Source organism: Melozone crissalis, unplaced genomic scaffold (assembly GCF_028551555.1).
Source record: "Melozone crissalis strain CALT ecotype California unplaced genomic scaffold, PUWL_Pcris_2 ptg000006l_1, whole genome shotgun sequence".
Lineage (NCBI taxonomy): Eukaryota > Metazoa > Chordata > Aves > Passeriformes > Passerellidae > Melozone > Melozone crissalis.
In genome coordinates, this window is record NW_026535784.1 from 14,560,654 (window position 1) to 14,578,762 (window position 18,109).

At 38.1% G+C, this 18,109-nt stretch overlaps 1 protein-coding gene across 1 annotated transcript in view; it reads left to right on the top strand.

Annotated features, from left to right (window-relative positions):
- The window catches only part of FAM193A (family with sequence similarity 193 member A), a 76,696-nt gene that overhangs the window by 25,116 nt on the left and 33,471 nt on the right, over window positions 1-18,109 (top strand). Inside the window, exons 2-7 of the mRNA XM_054292610.1 lie at window positions 6,215-6,280; window positions 8,915-9,160; window positions 11,406-11,572; window positions 11,817-11,984; window positions 13,918-14,152; window positions 17,427-17,551. Coding sequence (XP_054148585.1) covers window positions 9,071-9,160; window positions 11,406-11,572; window positions 11,817-11,984; window positions 13,918-14,152; window positions 17,427-17,551 — 785 coding nt within the window. The 5' untranslated portion in view covers window positions 6,215-6,280; window positions 8,915-9,070. The remainder of the gene's footprint in view (window positions 1-6,214; window positions 6,281-8,914; window positions 9,161-11,405; window positions 11,573-11,816; window positions 11,985-13,917; window positions 14,153-17,426; window positions 17,552-18,109) is intronic.

Genomic DNA, 18,109 nt, shown 5'->3' on the forward strand with positions numbered 1-18,109 from the left:
CACTTAGTAAAATTAAGGATCTTTCTGCATAGGAAGTCTTTACAACTTTCCCTGTTGGTGACTGTTGCAAATAATCAGTAACCACTTTATCTGTCAGTGTCTCTCATATAATCCTGAGAATTCCCTGGCATGCAACTCTGTGTTAGGATGTACAACTGCATTCTGTTCAGTGTCACTAGAGATGTGTGATTATGGCATGAAAAATCCAGATATTTGTCCATTTCTTAAGCAAAGCACTGCAGCTTCTAGATCAGGAAGGGATACTATTTAGTTTGTTCATCCTTTAAGTTTATAGTTAATAAAACTAACTGGTGGTCTTTATTCATTCCTCCCCCACTAAGACATGCTTCACACTAAACCATAGCTATATTTGGAGTAGGAACCTCCCAGGCTTTTCCCTTTTGCTCATCAAACATTACCTATTTTCAAGCTACTGAATCAGAAGTCTTTGAAATCAAATTTTATATAACTGTTGGCAAAAGACTTTTTTTTTCTCCTCAAAACTAATAATAATAGACTCTGATATCTGCTTGAATGTTGCTATGCTAATGAACCTGGAAATGTGTTGTATATTACTGATTATTTTCTGGCCCATTCTCGGGCATGCTAATTTTGCATTCTCCTTGCTCCAGTGCTAGGAAGAAAACTCTTGCCTTTGATCTGTTAAAAAATACCATTTTAGTATACTTTTCTTTGAGGTCATGCTCTCCTGCTACAAAAGCCCTTTGTAGTTTGGGGCTTTTATTCACCTCCACTTGGGTGTCAGACTTTGGTGACCATGGACGGGACCATCAGTGAGCTTGGGCCAGCCCAGCTGGAGCACAGCAGGCCCAGCCATGCTGTGATAGAGGACATTTCTGCATTTCTTGGCTGTATTGGTATTGAACATAAGTATTTGGATGTGCTCATCCTCTCCAAGAGGATTCTTGGGTGTAGTTCTGGGTAATCATTCATCTGATTGCAAGATCTTCCTGGACTGTTTCTTTCAGTATTAGAGCATCCTTAACAACAAGTGCTTTGATGAAAAAAAGATGAATACACAATTTTTTTTTCTAGAGTATGTTCTGCTTTATTGGACTATGCTTTGGTTTGCTTCAGTTTTGCAGTAATTGATGTCTTACAGGGCTTATGGCATTTTGGTGCATTTTGGGTCTGTACACTCCATTCTACAAAACAGCAGTTTATTTCTTAATTTCTGGACACTGGTGTGTCCAGAGTATGGAACAACCTTTTCTGTGAGAAACCAGGCAGTACTTTGCTTAGTCTCTTGGTAGTGTCCTTTCTATGCCTTTAAAATGCTCATGGTTTTCTTAAGCAGATGAAGAATAATCAGTACGTTGAAAGAAATGAAATCTCATTGGCAAGAGTGATGATGCTGCCAAGTAGAACTGATCCAGTTTGCTGTTCCTCTAAAAAACTGGGTTGTACCAGATGTTAACTGGGTATAATGTGGACTTAAAAGAGGATTAAGGAAGGGATAAGTGTTGATAGTTCACTTGCTGTGCTTTACATCATAATATCTCTTCAGTGCTGTAATACATGTTTTGCAGAGGCTGCAGTCACTCCTGCCTGTGTTCAGGAGAGGTGTTTGAAGCAAACCCCAAAGCCTTGCTGTGCTACAGGTCTGGCCAGCATGGTGTCTTGTCTGACAGTGCTTGGTGCCAGAGAATGGAGAGAATTACAGTGCACGTGCAGAATAATCCTCCTGTGCACCTTCACAGGTCTTACCATTCCTGGAGTGTCCAGAATCAGATTTTGTTTGTTATCTGCTGTTGAATGTCTCTTTGATACATTTGTCATCATTCTTTCCCCTCATCCACCAGGCATTTGACTTTTACAATGGCTTATCATTAAATCAGTTTCTGTTAGGGGGGAAGGATCCTGAATTTTCACTTACTGAAATCAGATTGTTTGCTATCTGTTGAACTAAAGGCATAAATAAATCATTCTTCATATCTGCAGTCACTTAGGATTTTGTAAGCATCACTCAGCTGCCAGCAGCAGTTCTGTCACCAGTTTAGCTGTGGCTGGAAGAGGAGAGAAAGCTCAGGCTGTGACTGAAGCCTGCCCAAGTCAGAGCTTCACTGGAGCTGCAGGGTGGCAGGTCTGGAGCAGAGAGTGGGACTTGAGAGTGCTGCCACCAAAGAGTGGTGGGTGATGGCAGTGGGAGGTGAGCAGAGCTGCTCCAGGTGCCTGAGGCAAGGCTGAGCACAGCATAGCGATGGCAAATGGGATTTGGCTTTAAAATGCAGGCAGGAGAACAAGTGGCATGGACAAGACATCTGGAGGGATTTGGGGAGGGGTAGCAGGCTGGTTTCTTTAGTGTTAGTCAGGTACTCACTGACTGATTTCAGCCAACTTGATTCTTCACCTCCCTATATAAAAATAAGGTAATTGATTCAAGTGGTATGGAATACAATTATTATATTTGGACCTTGTACAAGTAAGTGTAGCTGTCATTGTCTCTTGGTAACATTGGTTTTTTTCTGATCTTTCTGTCTTCTGTCTTTCCTAATGCACCTGAGAAAATCAGAAATCAGTACAATTTATCCTTGCTGTTTCTCTTTGGAAAAAATTTGATTCAATCTTGCTTTTTTTTTTTTTTTTTTTTTGAGCCTCACATTTCTTTTGGACAGTTTAGGGTTCAGTGATGGCGAATTGAATCTAAATTTCCTTCCTGTGCCTTTCTTTTCCTGAGCTCTCCTGAGATCTTGCATCACTCTCGCTTTCATGATGTTTGTGTGTCTTCAGCAGGCTTCAGTTGTGAGGCAGATGGGGGTGTGTTGTCTAGTAATGTGTCACTCAGCCTCCTGGAGGTCTGATTGCAGTAGTGACAGGCTATTAGAGCAAATTGTGGCACTCTCTCAGTGCTTATTTTCTAATTGCTCAACTGCTTCTTCAAGGTCATTCTGGTGTAATCAGGCTGTATTGTTTAAACTGGGATTCCCTCTCTCTTCATGCTTTCTGCCATGAACTATACTGTGCCAAGGTGTTGCATGTCTTATTCTCCAGGAAAATCAAGGTGAGTTAGTGTGACAGTAACTTCCAAGAAACACAAGATATATTTCCTTATATATTTTCAATTGTAAATAAAATTCATAGTAAGAACAGAAATACTTCACACACACACACACACTTTTCATTATGGTGAAGAGAAGAGTGCTTGTGGAGAGTCAGATGTTCCTCATCATCCATGTCACCCTTCCTTATGGCATTTACCTTCACAAAATAGCTTTATAAAACACAAAACATTAAAATCATAAAAAACTCAAGAATGAAAAAATAGGGCTTTTTAAAATAAATAAAAAAGTTAGGGTAATCCAGGAGTGACAGCATCTAGCTTGTCACTTCCACTTGAATTCTCTGCACACAGAGTTACATCTGTCAACATATGGCACAGTAACTCAATCTTGGATGGTTCTTCTGCCATTCTCCACAGTCTCTTTAGTTACATGAAGAATTTAGTGCTATTAGCTGACTTTGTCATCTCAGGCACTTTCTTATTAGAGACTTCGGGTAACTGCAGTTTGTCTTTTGAAAGCTTAATAAATAAATAAATTATAAATAAAAGCAGTTGTTTGCTCCTCTCGTACCAGTGAAGCACAAAGCAAGCATTAACATGCTGAAATTATTAGTGCAATTCTGAGGTCCTTGAATTTCCTTAGGACTCTTGGCTGAATGTCATCCACTCTTGGTGGTTTGCTAATTTTTCACTTGTCCATTTTCTCTGTACTGTTTTTGTCTTTTTTTTTCTAGCAGTGTTTGCTTTGAAACAAATCCTCTAATGCATAGTCCATGAAGGCCTTTCACTGGGAGAATATCTTTAAGTTCCTCCCTAATGAACATGCAAAAAATAATTCTGGGTTTCCCCTCACTTTTGGTTATTTAAGCTTTTTTTCTTAATGCTTCTATTTGTTTACTTGCTGTACCCTTACCAATCCTGACAGGCTCCTTGCTTCTTATGTGTCTCAAGAAATGATTTAGTTGTAGTTTTAATGCTCTTTTTTCCTTCCCTAATTTATTTTTGAGACTGTCTTGTATTTTTTTTTCTGGTTTTAGCTTGCTATTGTTTAAGCCTCATTTGGACAACTTTTACAAGATTCTTCTAATATTTTCTCTAATATGTTATTTAGCCATCTCCTTCCTTGCCTGTCACATCATTATTCATCCCCACTTAAGTCTTTTCTTTTTTTGTGATTTTTATGTTTCTTGTGGGCCTCACATACAATGTCTTATATCTCATGGTCTACACACAAGTTTTTGATGATTCTCTTTGTTGCCTCCTATTTGTCTAATTCCTCTCTTTAAATTCCTTGGTGTTTTCTCCTCCTGCAGATATTTAGGTCACTTTAAATTCTGGGGGAGGGTTGCACTAATATTTTTAAGCAAATTCTGCACAGTGCTTAGGATCAAGAGATGGCTTTTCTGACAGCTCTTTCCATGAAGCAGTCATTCCTGATATTCAGTATTTTGTCTTGGCTTCCTGTGACATTTAGTGGATAACAAAAACCTGCCATTGTTTTTTGTCTTTACTTTTGTAACATTCTGAGTACCTCAGCTTGGTCACTCAATGCCTGCATGTTTCAGTGTGAAGGCTCATGTATTTCTCATTATCACTGTCTTGAATGTAAAGAAGGTAAATGTACTCTTTTAATGAATAAGTAATGTCTTTGGATGAATTTCTCTTTTTATTCATTTTCTTCAAAAACTGGTTTTAGCTGCAGAAACTGTTTCATTCTAAACTTTCATAGTGGTTTTTTTATTTCTTAATGTATATGAATGCCAATAACCAGTGGACCTCCAGACTGGAGGATGTTTTTTCTTGATGAAGAAGACATCTTTTTATCAAACAACCTTTTTTTTTTTCCACTTTTTGGAGAGTGTCTGAATAAAAATAGGGAACTTATTCCACATCAGCATTTTTGTTCCCCTAATTTTAGACCTGAGATGCTTGGCTTGCATAAGAGGTTTTTTTTTCTTAAATATCTACTATGGAAAGATAGCATAGGGTATGGAAGTGAAGTTGTGTGATTTCTTATTGGCATTTTCTCTAGCAGTGATTTGACAATCCCCACTTTGCCTTTGGAAAAATTCAGCTGAAGGCAGTGGCTTTGCAATAATGTCCCTGTCTCTGAACTGAGCTGTTGGGAGTGCTGTGAGTGTATAAAAGTGAAGGATGCTCCTTTGCACTGAGGACAGCTCCAGCTAGAGTTTATGGCTTGGGTACAGGGCAGAAATGTTTTCTCAATCCTGTCAGTACAGCATGCAAGACCTGAGGGGGTCTTGGTCAGACATACTGGTTTTATTGTGGTCTTTAGAGTAGTCTTAGAAACACTAATATCCAACAGCAATAGGTGGGAAACTGGAGGGCAAAAAAAAGTTTAGAAAAGGCATGTGAAAGGTGGAACAGAAGCATGAGAACTGATGTCTGAAATTCAAAAGTTCAACCAGGGCTCAAGAAGGAGATACTAGAATAATTGTCTGACTTTATTTCTCCTTTTGCATTTTTTTAAAAATGAAATGCCTTTTCTTCAAGTTGGTGTGATCTAGAGCTCTTCATTGTCACTGACTTGAATTCATACATTGTCTTGACTTTACTCTTGATTTAGTGTCCTCAAGTAGTGCTGTGAGAGAGCACTTGGGGCTTGTAAAAAGCATTTCATTGCTGTCTGGTGTAGTCTCTGCAGCACTTGTGTAGAGGAGATCTCAGAGGTTTCTGTGTGAGTTATAACCTGGGGCAGGAGGAGGCTGCTGCACTGGAGTAGCTGAATGCCACTGGGAGCCTTGCTGTGGAAAACTCTTCTGGTTAACACTGCATATTTTTCTAAGCAGTGTGGTAGTCAGCTTTCAAAAGGCAGGAATCTTTGTTAATTGTTTTGATTTACAGTGGAAGTTCAAAAGCTAAATGCAAGCAATCGAATACTGAAGGAAAAATGCAGTTTTGCTTATGACTTTTCTGTTTTCCTGTATCAGTTCTTTCAGCTCAGAGTTGTTACTGAAACAGCTATAGTGCAAAAGTTGAAAATCTAAACTTTTGCATCTGTAGAACTTTTGTAAAAAAGAAAAGCAGATTTCTGTCTCTGCAGTCGATGATTCAAATTTCAAAAGCTGTTGTATCAGTCTTCAGATACTGAGGAAGACTTTGTTTAATTTTTATAAAGCTCTTTTAGCAATAAACTCAACTGTTGTAACCAATCTCTTGTTATTTTTCCAGGTTTCACTAAATGGTACACAGTTTACAGACAGTTCTGTTGGATCAGAATTCACAGGTGTTTCTCAGGTATGTGCAGTCAAATTTTGTGGGTATATATAAAAGCAGAATTATTTACGAATGGGAGAAGATACTAAGCAGTATTAAAGGTAGTAAATCAAACTCTTTGAAAAGAATGCTGTGTGAGATTGGGATGCTGGTAATTGAAGTCAATTTGTGATTATCTCCTATTTAAGCTTTAAAAAAATGGAATCTTTTTTTTTTTAGTAAAATTTTATTGTTACAGTATGCTTGAAATTAGACCTGGATGTTAAAAAAAATCTATGCAGTTTTATGGTAATAAAGTTATTCTTGGAAATAAATCTAAATACATAGCAGAGATGCAGTTATTTCTGTTCCAACATGTCCTACTTCCAGCTTTCATTTATGAATGTTATATCTGAACATGTTTCAGAGATAAAGTGAGCCTGGGTGTTTTCTTGCAGAGATGCATCCCACATTTTTTGAAGCTTGACTAGTGGAAAAATATCCTGCTTTTCACAAAATGTGCACTTTGCTCTGATGGCACTGAAGAGACATACAAATGTGACCTAATTGCAAGCTCTGCTAATCCAGCAAGAGTTTGCTGCTCATGTTGAAACGGTCACATGAACACTCACTGCATTCATCATGCTTTAAATAAATAAGAAACTGCAATTTATTGCTACATTTTAGTAGGATGGAGTCATAACAGGTATCAGACATGCTTGTGGTCTAGATTTTGTTGAAGTTTCACTTTTGATTCTTGATTTGCATTGTGCTCTAGGAACCAAGGGCTTTAATTTGAGATTCACTCCTGTTGGAAATGTAAATGTTCAGTGAGCGTGGCCATAACAAAGATTGTTGTTCCTGCTGTGTTTGCCATGGCTTTTTAGTGATTGTGGTGCAGCTTTAAGGAAGTTACACACATCTTAACTTCTAGAAGTCCCTGCAGAGTGGCTAAGGTGTGTTTGCCATGACCTTTACATTTGCAAAAGAGTAAGTGTCAGGTTGTCTTAGCTTCTGAACTTTTACATTTTTGTCCTCTTCTTTTCCTGCTTGTTGGAAGATGTCCTATATAAGATGTTCATAAGGATTTGCCTGCAAAATAGCTATGAAGATGTCATCATTCTGACAGGGACTCACCTAATCTGGCTTAAAAAAAACTTGATTTAAGAAGGAAACATTCAGGGCTAAGGGACAAGCAGCCATGGCCTCCTGCAGGGGTTTTAGGCATGAATGAGATCTTCAGTTGGGTGCAGGTCAGCCAAGAGCAATGTCTAACTTGGGAAATCTCTTGGTGCTTGTAGAGCCTATAAAGGAATTGGTCAGTCCTGGCCTTTCAGCTGGCAGAGGGAGTCTTCCTGCACGAGAAGGTTTTCTAAAAACCTGCAGTAGACTCCTGGAGAGTTTGTGTTCTTTTTCCTGCCTTTAGTGCTTAGGTGCAAATTCCACAAGTGGCAGCAGTGAGCGAAGGTTAGCTGTTCTTAATATATCTGTTAAATTTCTCATGAATTTTTGAAAGATAGGAAGATATTTATGGAGATGAAATCAATCTGTCTTTTGGGTTTTTATGTTCTAGAATTGTTAATTTTCCTTTCCATATTGCTGAGTCTGTCAGTTTTACAAATGTGAAGAACACAAAAATCAGTGTCTGTAATGCTTTGCTGTTTTTCTTTAGATGTCAGCACTACAGAATTGATTTGTTGTTGCTGTGAAGACAAGAAGAGAGTGAATTATGGTTTAGCTTGAACTGGTCCTTTGCCCTAAAGAATTGTTCACCTGTGCTTGTGCAATTGAGCCTTACAAGACCTTTAAAGCTATATTTTTGTTAGTATTGAGATTAGAGCAGTATCAAGAGCAGTGCTTGTATTACTTAAAATTTGCCTTTTCTTTGAGAAAGAATTAAACTATTTTGATGCTTACATAGAAGGTGTTGTTAATTAAGGCAGAGTTAGCAGTTGTAATAAAATTGGGCAAATCTGTGATTCTGCCATTACATGATGTTTTATTCCAGTCATCTGTTATGTCTGATAAAATTGGGTTCTCTTTGTCTTGTGCTGCCCGAGTTGTTTTTTACTATCAGCCTTGGTGAAGAATCAGCATTTCATGGCTGAACCATAGTTTCATGCTCAGTAGCATCTTGGAAAATAATTCAGGTTTTGAAGTACCTCTGTCCTTGTAAGCTGCCAAGTCTGCTTGATTCAATAGCTGATAGTGGATTTGAGGACCCTTTTGAGTTGTGTTGTTGAAACTGACTTAAACTTTTATTTTGTAATAGGCTTAGCTGAAAGTGACTTTGTTTCAGGTAGTATTATAAAAGGAAGTGTCACAGAGCTTCAAAGTGGAGATATTTTTCTTTTTTATCTGTAAATAGTGACAGTAAAAGTAAATATCCTTTTTTAATTTTACTTGCTGGATTATTACATCTAGGCCAAAATATTTTAGAGGGAAAGACTGTAGACCATGCTCTTAAATGGGAATGTATTAATAGTCTGAGTTGTTTGCCTCATGGATATTGAGATTGCTGTGTTTGTTGGGACACTCCAAGTATTCACTTTTATAATGACTAGTAAAATATGTGTGTTGGTTTTGGGGGGTTTTGTTGTTAGTTTCAAATATCAGAATATGTACTCATATGTACTCTGTGAATAACCAGTTATCTATCAAAACATTTGTTTGTAGACACCATTTACCTTTGGCTTGGGCCAGAGGGCACCATATACAACTGGCGAGCATTGTCTTCTTTGTAGAAGTGAGCGCAAAGATACTTCGCTTTCAGACAGCGGAATCAAGAATTCCAGCAAAACAGCACTTTCCACATCTCCAAAAGCAAACAACATGCTGCACCTCCCACTGTGGGTGTGTCCAGACTGTAGAAGAACAGTGGAAAAGGAGGAGAGGCACGCTACAATAGAGCAGTCTCTCGTGGTAAGTTCAAGTAGCTCGGTAAACTGAGAAGATGCTTAATTATGGGCTGCATGACACTTTGTGCTGTGGCACCACTGGAGCTGTAAATGCTTGAAAAGCTTTTTAGGTGATTTTGAGTTGGCTTTATATAAAATGAACAGGGAAGTTTTTCCAAAAGTGAGGAGTTCTGGTTCTGAGTTGAGGAGTTTTAAGTAGAGCAAGGTTTGGATCTGTTTTTTACTGAGCTTTTTGCTTTTAGTTCATTGGATCTCAAGCTTTGTCCTTATCCCCTGTACTTAAATACAATTTCTTCTACTTTTACCAACATGACTTTACTCATTGCACTTTCTATTCTGTCTGCTCATAGTGTGTTTTCCTCTCTTTGTGAAGTAAACTGTCAGAATTTTCCTTATTCTTTCAGTGGACTTCTTGAGTCACTGCACTTGCACTGACACCTTCCTGCAGATTTCTGAGTTTTGCTCTTTTCTTTCCTGCATTTTTTAATAAAGAAGCACAACTTTCCATAGCATGAATGTAACAGTTTCCTAGTCTTGGTAGCACAGCGAGTACCAATTTAATATGTGGTGCTAATATTTCAAGTTGTGAATTCAACCTCGTGTAAGAGCTGTGCTTATTGTTGCAGGAAGATGCTAAGAGTTCATTGACAGGTCCAGCAAAACCTCATTGGAAGCAAACTATGTTATACTGCAGAACCAAGTCTTCATGACTGACCTGGAAGTCACACACTTGGGATAATTGGAAGTGCTGTAGATTGCAGCTGACACCTCCTTGCAGAGAGCTAACAGGCTGTGCACACACCCATAGGCACATACAGGTTTTTATTTCAGTAAATCACTGTGAAGGAAGATTGTATAGGGGGTGTTGTTAAGCTTGTGTTAAAAGTATAGATAAGGACCTTTATTTGTGAGGAAAATCTAAGAGTATATCACTCGTATACAACTTGTGTTTACAGATAATGTTGCTATTAACAAGGGTGGTTAACTAATCAAAAGAGGTTACATCTAAGGGAATTATAGTGGTGGTATGGTGGTAAACACATCCTAGGGAGTTCAAAGCACAGCAAGACCGAGGCACATTATTGTTCAGTTGAGTCAAATCTTTTAACACATTTAAGCTCTGTTTAAGGAACTAGCAAAGAAAATGAGTGTTCTAGATTTGCAAGGAAGGCAGGTTTTGCTTCCTACATGTTTTGTTAACTTACAGATACTCCAGGTGTAAATAAAAATTCAGATTTTTTTTTTTTAATTTGGCAACAGTTTTCTTTTTAAAGAGGAATTTTTAAAAGCAGACACGCAGACACCAAATAGATTTTCCAAGGTTGGAAGCTTGACTTAAAAAGGCGACTATATGAATTGGTCAAATTAGAGAAGCCAGCTGGGGAAAAAAAGCCAAAATTAGCTAAAAAAAAAAAATGTTACCAATGACTGCAAGTCAGAATACAGGTGGTTTGCTATAGGTGTTCCTGTGTTCAGGTTGCTGCTGCTCTCATTAGCTTGCTTGGTAGCAACTGCATGCAGGTTTGTTCTTACCTGTGTCTGCTTCTTGATCCAGGATTTGGGGCACAGAAAAACCCACCTTCAGTCACAGTACTGATGCGAGAGAGGTTTCTGCCTGGTGCCAGGGAAATCTGGTGGCAGACTTGGGAGGGTGTAGGAGAGAAGCGTGGCGTGTGCTGGGGCTGGAGCACAGAGAAGGGAGAGAAACTGCAGACAAAAATAGCAGCAGTTTGGGTGAGTGGTCTGTGTCATCTGCTGGAATTGAACAGCACTGTGCACAGGAGATTGCATCCATCTCCAATGGCAGCAGCTTTCTGACATCCATTGCTCTGAAATACTGTCTGGCTGTTACAAACAAGGAGATTTTATCATTTTTACTAGAAGGGATTGTTAAACTCCGGAAGCCAAACACACTGTTACATGGAGACTGAAGAGATAGTGCTGGTTTATGATTAAGTGTGGGTGATGCAAGCCTTCCTTTAGCTTAGTTCATTGTTTATGCTGAAGTACATAAAGGTGATAATTATAGCCAGTGTACTTTGGTCATTAGAAATGAAGCTTTGTTTGTATCTTTGGTCGTCTCTGTTCATCTCTTGCATTTATTAGGCTTCTGAAAGACTAATTCTTTGTGCCTGATTGAGTGTCCTTCCAAAATACATGCAGGACTAACAATTGCCACTTAAATATTTGTCTACCTAATATCATTTCAGACCTTACAGACTGTTTGGGTTATTCTTTTTGTTTTTCAGAGCCAAGATTTCCTTTTGCACATGCCTCTTGGAAACAGTGGATCACAGCAGGAGTCTGTAGGAGGAGGAAGAATAACTGTTGGTGCACAGACAGTGCCTGCTGCAGATCTTAGCAATTCCTCTCCTTCAGACATAGCGTGCAACTGTGAGGCCTGTAATGAACGCAGGTAAGAGCTGAACTGATCCTCAGCAGCACAGAGGTTGTAGTCAGACTTTGGCAGTGTTGCAGCTTGTTTGTAGGTGTGTGCTTAAACTCTTGAAACAGTAATTTCTGCACGTCAGTATTCACCCAGTTTCATACTTTATTCTAGGCATTTTCAGATGTACTTTTTGTTTTTTGGAATAGTAGGAATCAAAACACTTATGTGATGCATACAAACAGAGGGTAATTATTTTTGTCTTCAAATGCAGAGAAAATTCAGCAGAGCCTGAACGTGAACCTCAGCAGCTACAGAATTACTGGTCTGAAGTCAGATACATGGTCCGGTGTATTTATCGTCAAGCTGGGACCCCTCTGGCAGATGACCAAGACCAATCGTTGGTACCAGATAAAGAAGGAATGAAAGAGCTGGTGGATAGGTATAATACTTCAAAGAGGATTCATTCTATTTTATTCAGGATTTTTCAATAAGACACTGTTAAGTTTGAATTGCCCCATGTGAAAATCTTACTTTGTGGAACTAGCCTGAATTAGTAATAGTTAGTGTTGTACCAAACTGTGATTGTAATACCTGGAAGAAATTTTATAAAAATAAAGAAAAGTTAGATTGGACACTGATCACTAGATGAGGCAGATTCCAATTTCATTCTTACTTTAGAAGTCATAATTGTAGCTTTTTAAGGTGTTGAAGTGAATATGGGCTTAATGAGATCCTCAGTGGAGAGTTTTCTGCTTTTTAGAATAGTGGGGCAAACCCTGAAGGGCTCCAGTAGGATCATCTCAGTTTCTCTCTAACTCCATGTGTGGTCAAGGACTTTTTGTTCTCCTTGGTTCCATATATGTTTAATATACTGAGATCTGAGCAGTCTCACCTGAGCTGTAGTTCTCAATTTCTAGTTGAACCTAAATTCTGATGAGGTAAAGACACATTTGAAAGAGAAATTCATCTAGCACTGCTCTTAATATGACTGTACACCTGAACTGGCTTTAGTAGATAATTAAATAAGCATATTGCTCTTTGTTTATATAAAATCTGTTTGGTTTCATACATGAGTTGTGTACAAGCAGAGCAATATAATGTCCCTCCCTATTAGTCACACTTCGTTTATTCAAGTGTTTAAAACGTGCAATATAGGCTTGGAACTCAAAGATGTTTAAATGTTGCATAGTGTGTTGGTAATTAAAACTGAATCACAGCTGAAGTGGTTATTGATGTTATGCATCTCCTTAATGGAAAAATTTTGGAAATCAGAACATAATACTGTGTAACTTGCTTACGTACTCAGTAGCTTTCATTACTCAGAACTGTTTTTCACTTTTGAGAGAGATTATTAACAATACAAAGACAGAAACAGGATTTCGAAGAAGCAATCCTTAAATGCCAGTTGGATTATTTTTCACTTGAGTTTCTTATGGTCTATAAAGTGAAAAATAAAAAAGGATACAGTTTGGGCAGGCACCAGTGTGTCCAGTCTCTAGTGCTAGTATCATGCAGATTTTTTTTACAAAGCTGGTCAATGTAGGTATTGAATGCATTTTTAAAATACCTTCCATTTAGGTAGGATGCAGAAGACCATGCTGTGGTTGAGTAACTCTGTTTAAAAGGCAGAAATTCCCACTTCCATGCTTGGCTCTTGTTAGACACAGCTGGCAAAAAATGGAGTGTCTGGTTGTTTTTGTTGGAATAAGTAGTGGTGCCAGCTAATGTTCCTATTGTATGTTGGAATACTTGCTGGCAGTATGATAGAACTGTTTTGTGAGTGCTGAGGGAAAAGCATGGATTAGATAGCTGCAGACTTATATTCATCTAACTCTTAAGTACTTAACCCATTCATTTCTCCCTGTGCTGTAAAAAACCCAAAGCATTCTGTGCATGCTTAAACTCCATGCACAGAAATTTAGAGTGAAATTGGATTATTTTAAGTGGTTCAAAGCAGCCATCATGGTCAGTTTTCTTCTGTAGGCACTAATTTGTCACATGTTAAGAACATCATGGAGAAATTGTGAAGAAGCTTATCTGAATAGTCTGGGTGCCTGCAGGGCTGGATGCAAATGGTGTTAAGACTTTGAGCTCACAAGTTGAAGTGAAATCTTAAATCCTAAATAATTTTACTCCTCGGGTGCGCAGGCATCCTATTCCTTAAGGTACACAGGAGCTCAGTCCCATATGTGTACAAGTAGGGGACTGGACTGTGTTCTCTGAGATTTAAGGTAGTTCTCTAAACCTGAGCCACCGAGGTTATTTTTTATGAGGATAATGGTAACTGGTAAATACTCCTAGGAAAATGAAAGCTGTTGATTACACACTCTCTTTTTTTTTTCTTTTGTGTCACAAATATTGTAAAACTAAAGGCTTTGTGAAAGAGATCCATACCAGCTTTACCAACGGTTGGAGCAGCAGGCTCGGGAATACGTGCTGGAGATGAAGGTTCGCCTGCTCAGACACCTGTCCCTGGGATCCAAGGTTGCATCGACCTTAGCCACAGAGGGGCCCCCCCAGGCCCAGCAGTTCATCTCCCTCCTGCTTGAGGAGTACAGTGCACTCTGCCAGGCAGCCTGTACAATCAGCGCCTTCCTAGTTACTCTGGTAAGACTGAAAAAACAGCTTTGTGCTTCTGCTTGCCAGGGCTGATGCTGGCAAAGTTATTTCTGGGCTCTTTCAGGTGTCTTCTGTGGTTGTGTTCATCATTAGAGACAGGGAGATTCTGAAAATGGAGTTAAATATTCAGAAGTGTGAAGTAGGCATCTCTTATGTATACAGGCTTGATGTAATTTTTTTTTGTTCATAAAGAAAAAGGTGGGGTGTTGTTTGTGGCATTTAATCTGAAACAGATCTTTAAGCAGACGTACAAAATATTAGAAATCCTAATGTGGAAAACTCTTCTCTGGTCATCTTTAATGGTAGCTTCACAACCATGATTAAGTGACACCAACTTCTGTGTGTAGCACTAACTTAAATTGTTTCCATATATTCTGAGGCAACACAATCTCTTCAAGTAGCCACCCTGGATTTTGAGTGAAAATTTTTCAACTTTTCATTCACAGTCTAGGATGGCTACTTGAAGACATTGTGTTGCCTCAGCCTTTATCTGCTATGTAATTTATTATTTCTAAGGTTCTACCTTTAACGCTTTTTTTGCCAACTGATTGTGATGTTGGACTTAGGATTACATTTTTGGCTATAAAATAGGCAGTAGCCTTAAAAATGTCTTCTTGAGTAACTGTCCATTGGGTGAGTAATACCATAAGCATGTTCTGTAATTCTGTTTGTTTAAGGTCTTAGAAGGTTATTAATCCTGTTTTGTTAATAATCCTTTCTTGTGCATCCTATGTTAATGTTGTCATCCTGCCCATTCGTTTTCTTGTGTAAGCTTTGTGCAAGGATTAAAAAAAAGGTGGCAAAAATGGGGAATTTGGATTTTATTGCCAGTTAGGTGCAAGTGGCAGTCTGAAAGGGTAAAGAGAGGAAAAAACAGATGGAGCATACACTGTGATGGCCTCAGGTGAGGATATAAAGTGGAGAGGAGGCAGAGTTTCATTACTGAAGTAGGGCTGTCAATAAAATTAAATTGGCAAAGCAGGAAGATGTTTCTTCTAAGAAACTTGAGCATATCTGATGGGGTTTTTTGTTGTCTATGCTCTGTATTTGCTGTTGTCTCTATTATCTTTCTCAGCTTTATCACTTAGATAGAGACATGAGGTCACTGCTATCTCCTGTTTATTGGCTGCTTTTAACAGTCAATAATTTTCTAACAAAGTGCTTGAGAGAAGGTTGCTCTTGAGGTTGGTTTGCATTGCAGCTGGTTCAGCTGTAAAGCAAATGGTTTGCAGTGCACCTCAGCTTTCTCAAAGTGGCTCTGCCAATAATGAACCCTTTAATGCCAGAATTACACAGCTGATCAGAAAATAACCACTGTATACCTTTTTCCTGGCAATTGCTGTGAACTAGTAGTTATGAAAGCCAGTAGGTATGGGAGATGGAAATCATAGCCATGAGAAAACAGAAGGTGCTTGAACTCCCTAGTCAACCCCTTTCCTGACAAAATTTAAAGTAAAATAAAATTCTTCTCCTCTTTTAAAGAATGAAGCATAAGAAAACAGAAAATATGCCAGATTTTCTTGTCTTTTTCCTTCTGTAGCCCAGTCAGTACTGAAAACATCTTTTTACTAAGCTATGGCCTTGAGAAACTGAAATGTGAGAGTGTAGGATACTGTCTCTTGTCATACATTTCTCAGCTTTATTAAATAACCCATTTGTTAAATTGAGTAGTACATCACAGCTTGCAGTACAGGTAGTAGGGTCACTAGTTTTTTCAGTGTACATGGATATTTCTTCTGAAGATACCAGTACACTATGGAAAAAGGACTCTTTTCAGCTAAAATACGTAACAGGCAGCCAAGACCTCTAAACTTGGTGCTGCCTTCCTTTTAAGGATGAAAGCTTTGCATGTAGTGTACTGTATAAAGGCATCTAATGCCTTGAACCTCCACCTGTGAGAAACTGATTTCTCAATGAAATTGTGAATAGTTGTCCTGCCTTTCAAAGGAATTCATCTGACTTCAGTAGCAGGAACTAAAGCTTTGTGCCCCAACAATGCAGGGAATGACAGATTATACTGACAACAATTTGCAAGGACTCTGGTCAGTACAGAAGGGCCCTCAAGTACACAGCATACAGAGTAGAGAAGAAAACTTTCCTGATGTTTCTTTGTGAGAAATACCACAATCTGCACAAACTGGTACACAGGAGTTTGTAGATAAGTGTTTATTGCTTAGTTCACAGCATATATGGAAATTCCTTGAGAAGTCAGCCTCAGTGAACCTTGAGAAATTATTAGCATTTTATAGAAATTTAAAATATTTTGAAGACATAATACTCAAAATGAAAAAGTACATGTGTCTTGTCCAACTCATAAAACCTCACCACTCACCCTTCTTAATAATAATACTTTGAACTTAATTGATTTTTTTTTTTTAATGCTGGTAGTCTTGTCTTCAGGTCTGATATAAATATGTTTGGTTGATTTATTTTTTGACCCACTGCTATTAACAAAACTTTAAAATTCCAGAGTATAATGGTGCTTCTGGGTGCCTGGGGCTATAGTACTTAAGGCCTACTTGCTGACCTGAGAACCAAAATGCTTGCATTTAATTCTGCTGTGTGGTTGAGTCCTGGTATAGAAAACCTGAATAATGCTGGCTATATGTAGGAAAACTTGCTGCCTTGAAATGTATATTATACATGTTTTGAATTCTTGTGTTTTAATGATAATAGTTTTAAAGTTTACCTCTTGAAATTGCATACAATTATGTGTTAAATAACTTCAAATACAAGAATATTCTGCTTACTGGAGAAGTAAGCTGTTGGTCTCTTCTGTTTAGAGAACTTCATTCTTTAAGCTGTAGTTGAGGAGAACTGTTTATTTGATTTTATGTCAGTTTTGAATAAAGATTATAGGTTCACATTGTTTATGTCTTTTACTAGATAAGTTCAAAAAACTGAAAAATAATCATAACTAGACAATTGTTTGACAAGAAAACCTGAGAATTATGGGTTCAGATCATAAAATGCATCTTTTGGTGCAGAGATGAAAGAGAACTTTGAATAATGTAGACTGATTTTTTAAAATTATTTTTTTCCTTAAATTCATGACAATTTAGAAAGACTGATGCTATGGTTATTTAAGTCATTAAAAATCGCTTCAGTTCTGAGGGTTTGGGTTTTACAACTGCATAAGATCTGAGCTGGTTCATACAGCCTGTAGGTTGGAAATTAGACTTTTTTTAAAAATCTTACCTTGTACCGAATTTTGGTTTTTTTCCTTAACCCTGGTTTATTTCTGATTGTTTTATCATTATAGGAAAATGAACATTTGAAGAAATTTCAGGTGACATGGGAATTGCACAACAAGCATCTGTTTGAAAATTTGGTATTTTCTGAGCCACTCCTGCAGAATAGCTTGCCAACGCTGGTGTCACAGCTAAGGTAGAGTTTAACTTTTGTTTTGTGGTTTCAAGAAGAGATGAAAACCCATGTTTGCAACCACAGCATTAAAAAAATATGCTGCTGCAATTGAATTGGTAAAAATCTTTGTGGATCTCTCTTGAAAAGAGTGTTGATTGATCAGACTGCTGTCATAACTTGCTTGTCAGAAGAATTACAACCCTAATTTGCTTAGTTGTAGGTTACCCAGTAAAATGACAGCATCCTGTGTAAATACTGATGGTATGACTGAGTAGTACTTTTTTCAGTTATCAGGCATTGCTGCTGTTTCTACAGCTCTACAAGCAAATTAAAGCCTCATTACCTTCTGCTTCCCATAGTGCACAGAACTGAATTTGGAATTTTAAGCATCTTCTCACTGGAGAAACCCCCTTGCTGTATGCTTGTAGGTCTCATGCTTTAAAGCTCCTGAGGCATTAAATTGTGTATTTTCTTAGTAGGGTTGCTCTGATTGTAATTTGTGTACTGCCAAAATGTTTGGGTTTTCTAGGAAAGAGGTATTAATAGAAATTTTCTTTACCCTAAGCCTGAGCATTTTTA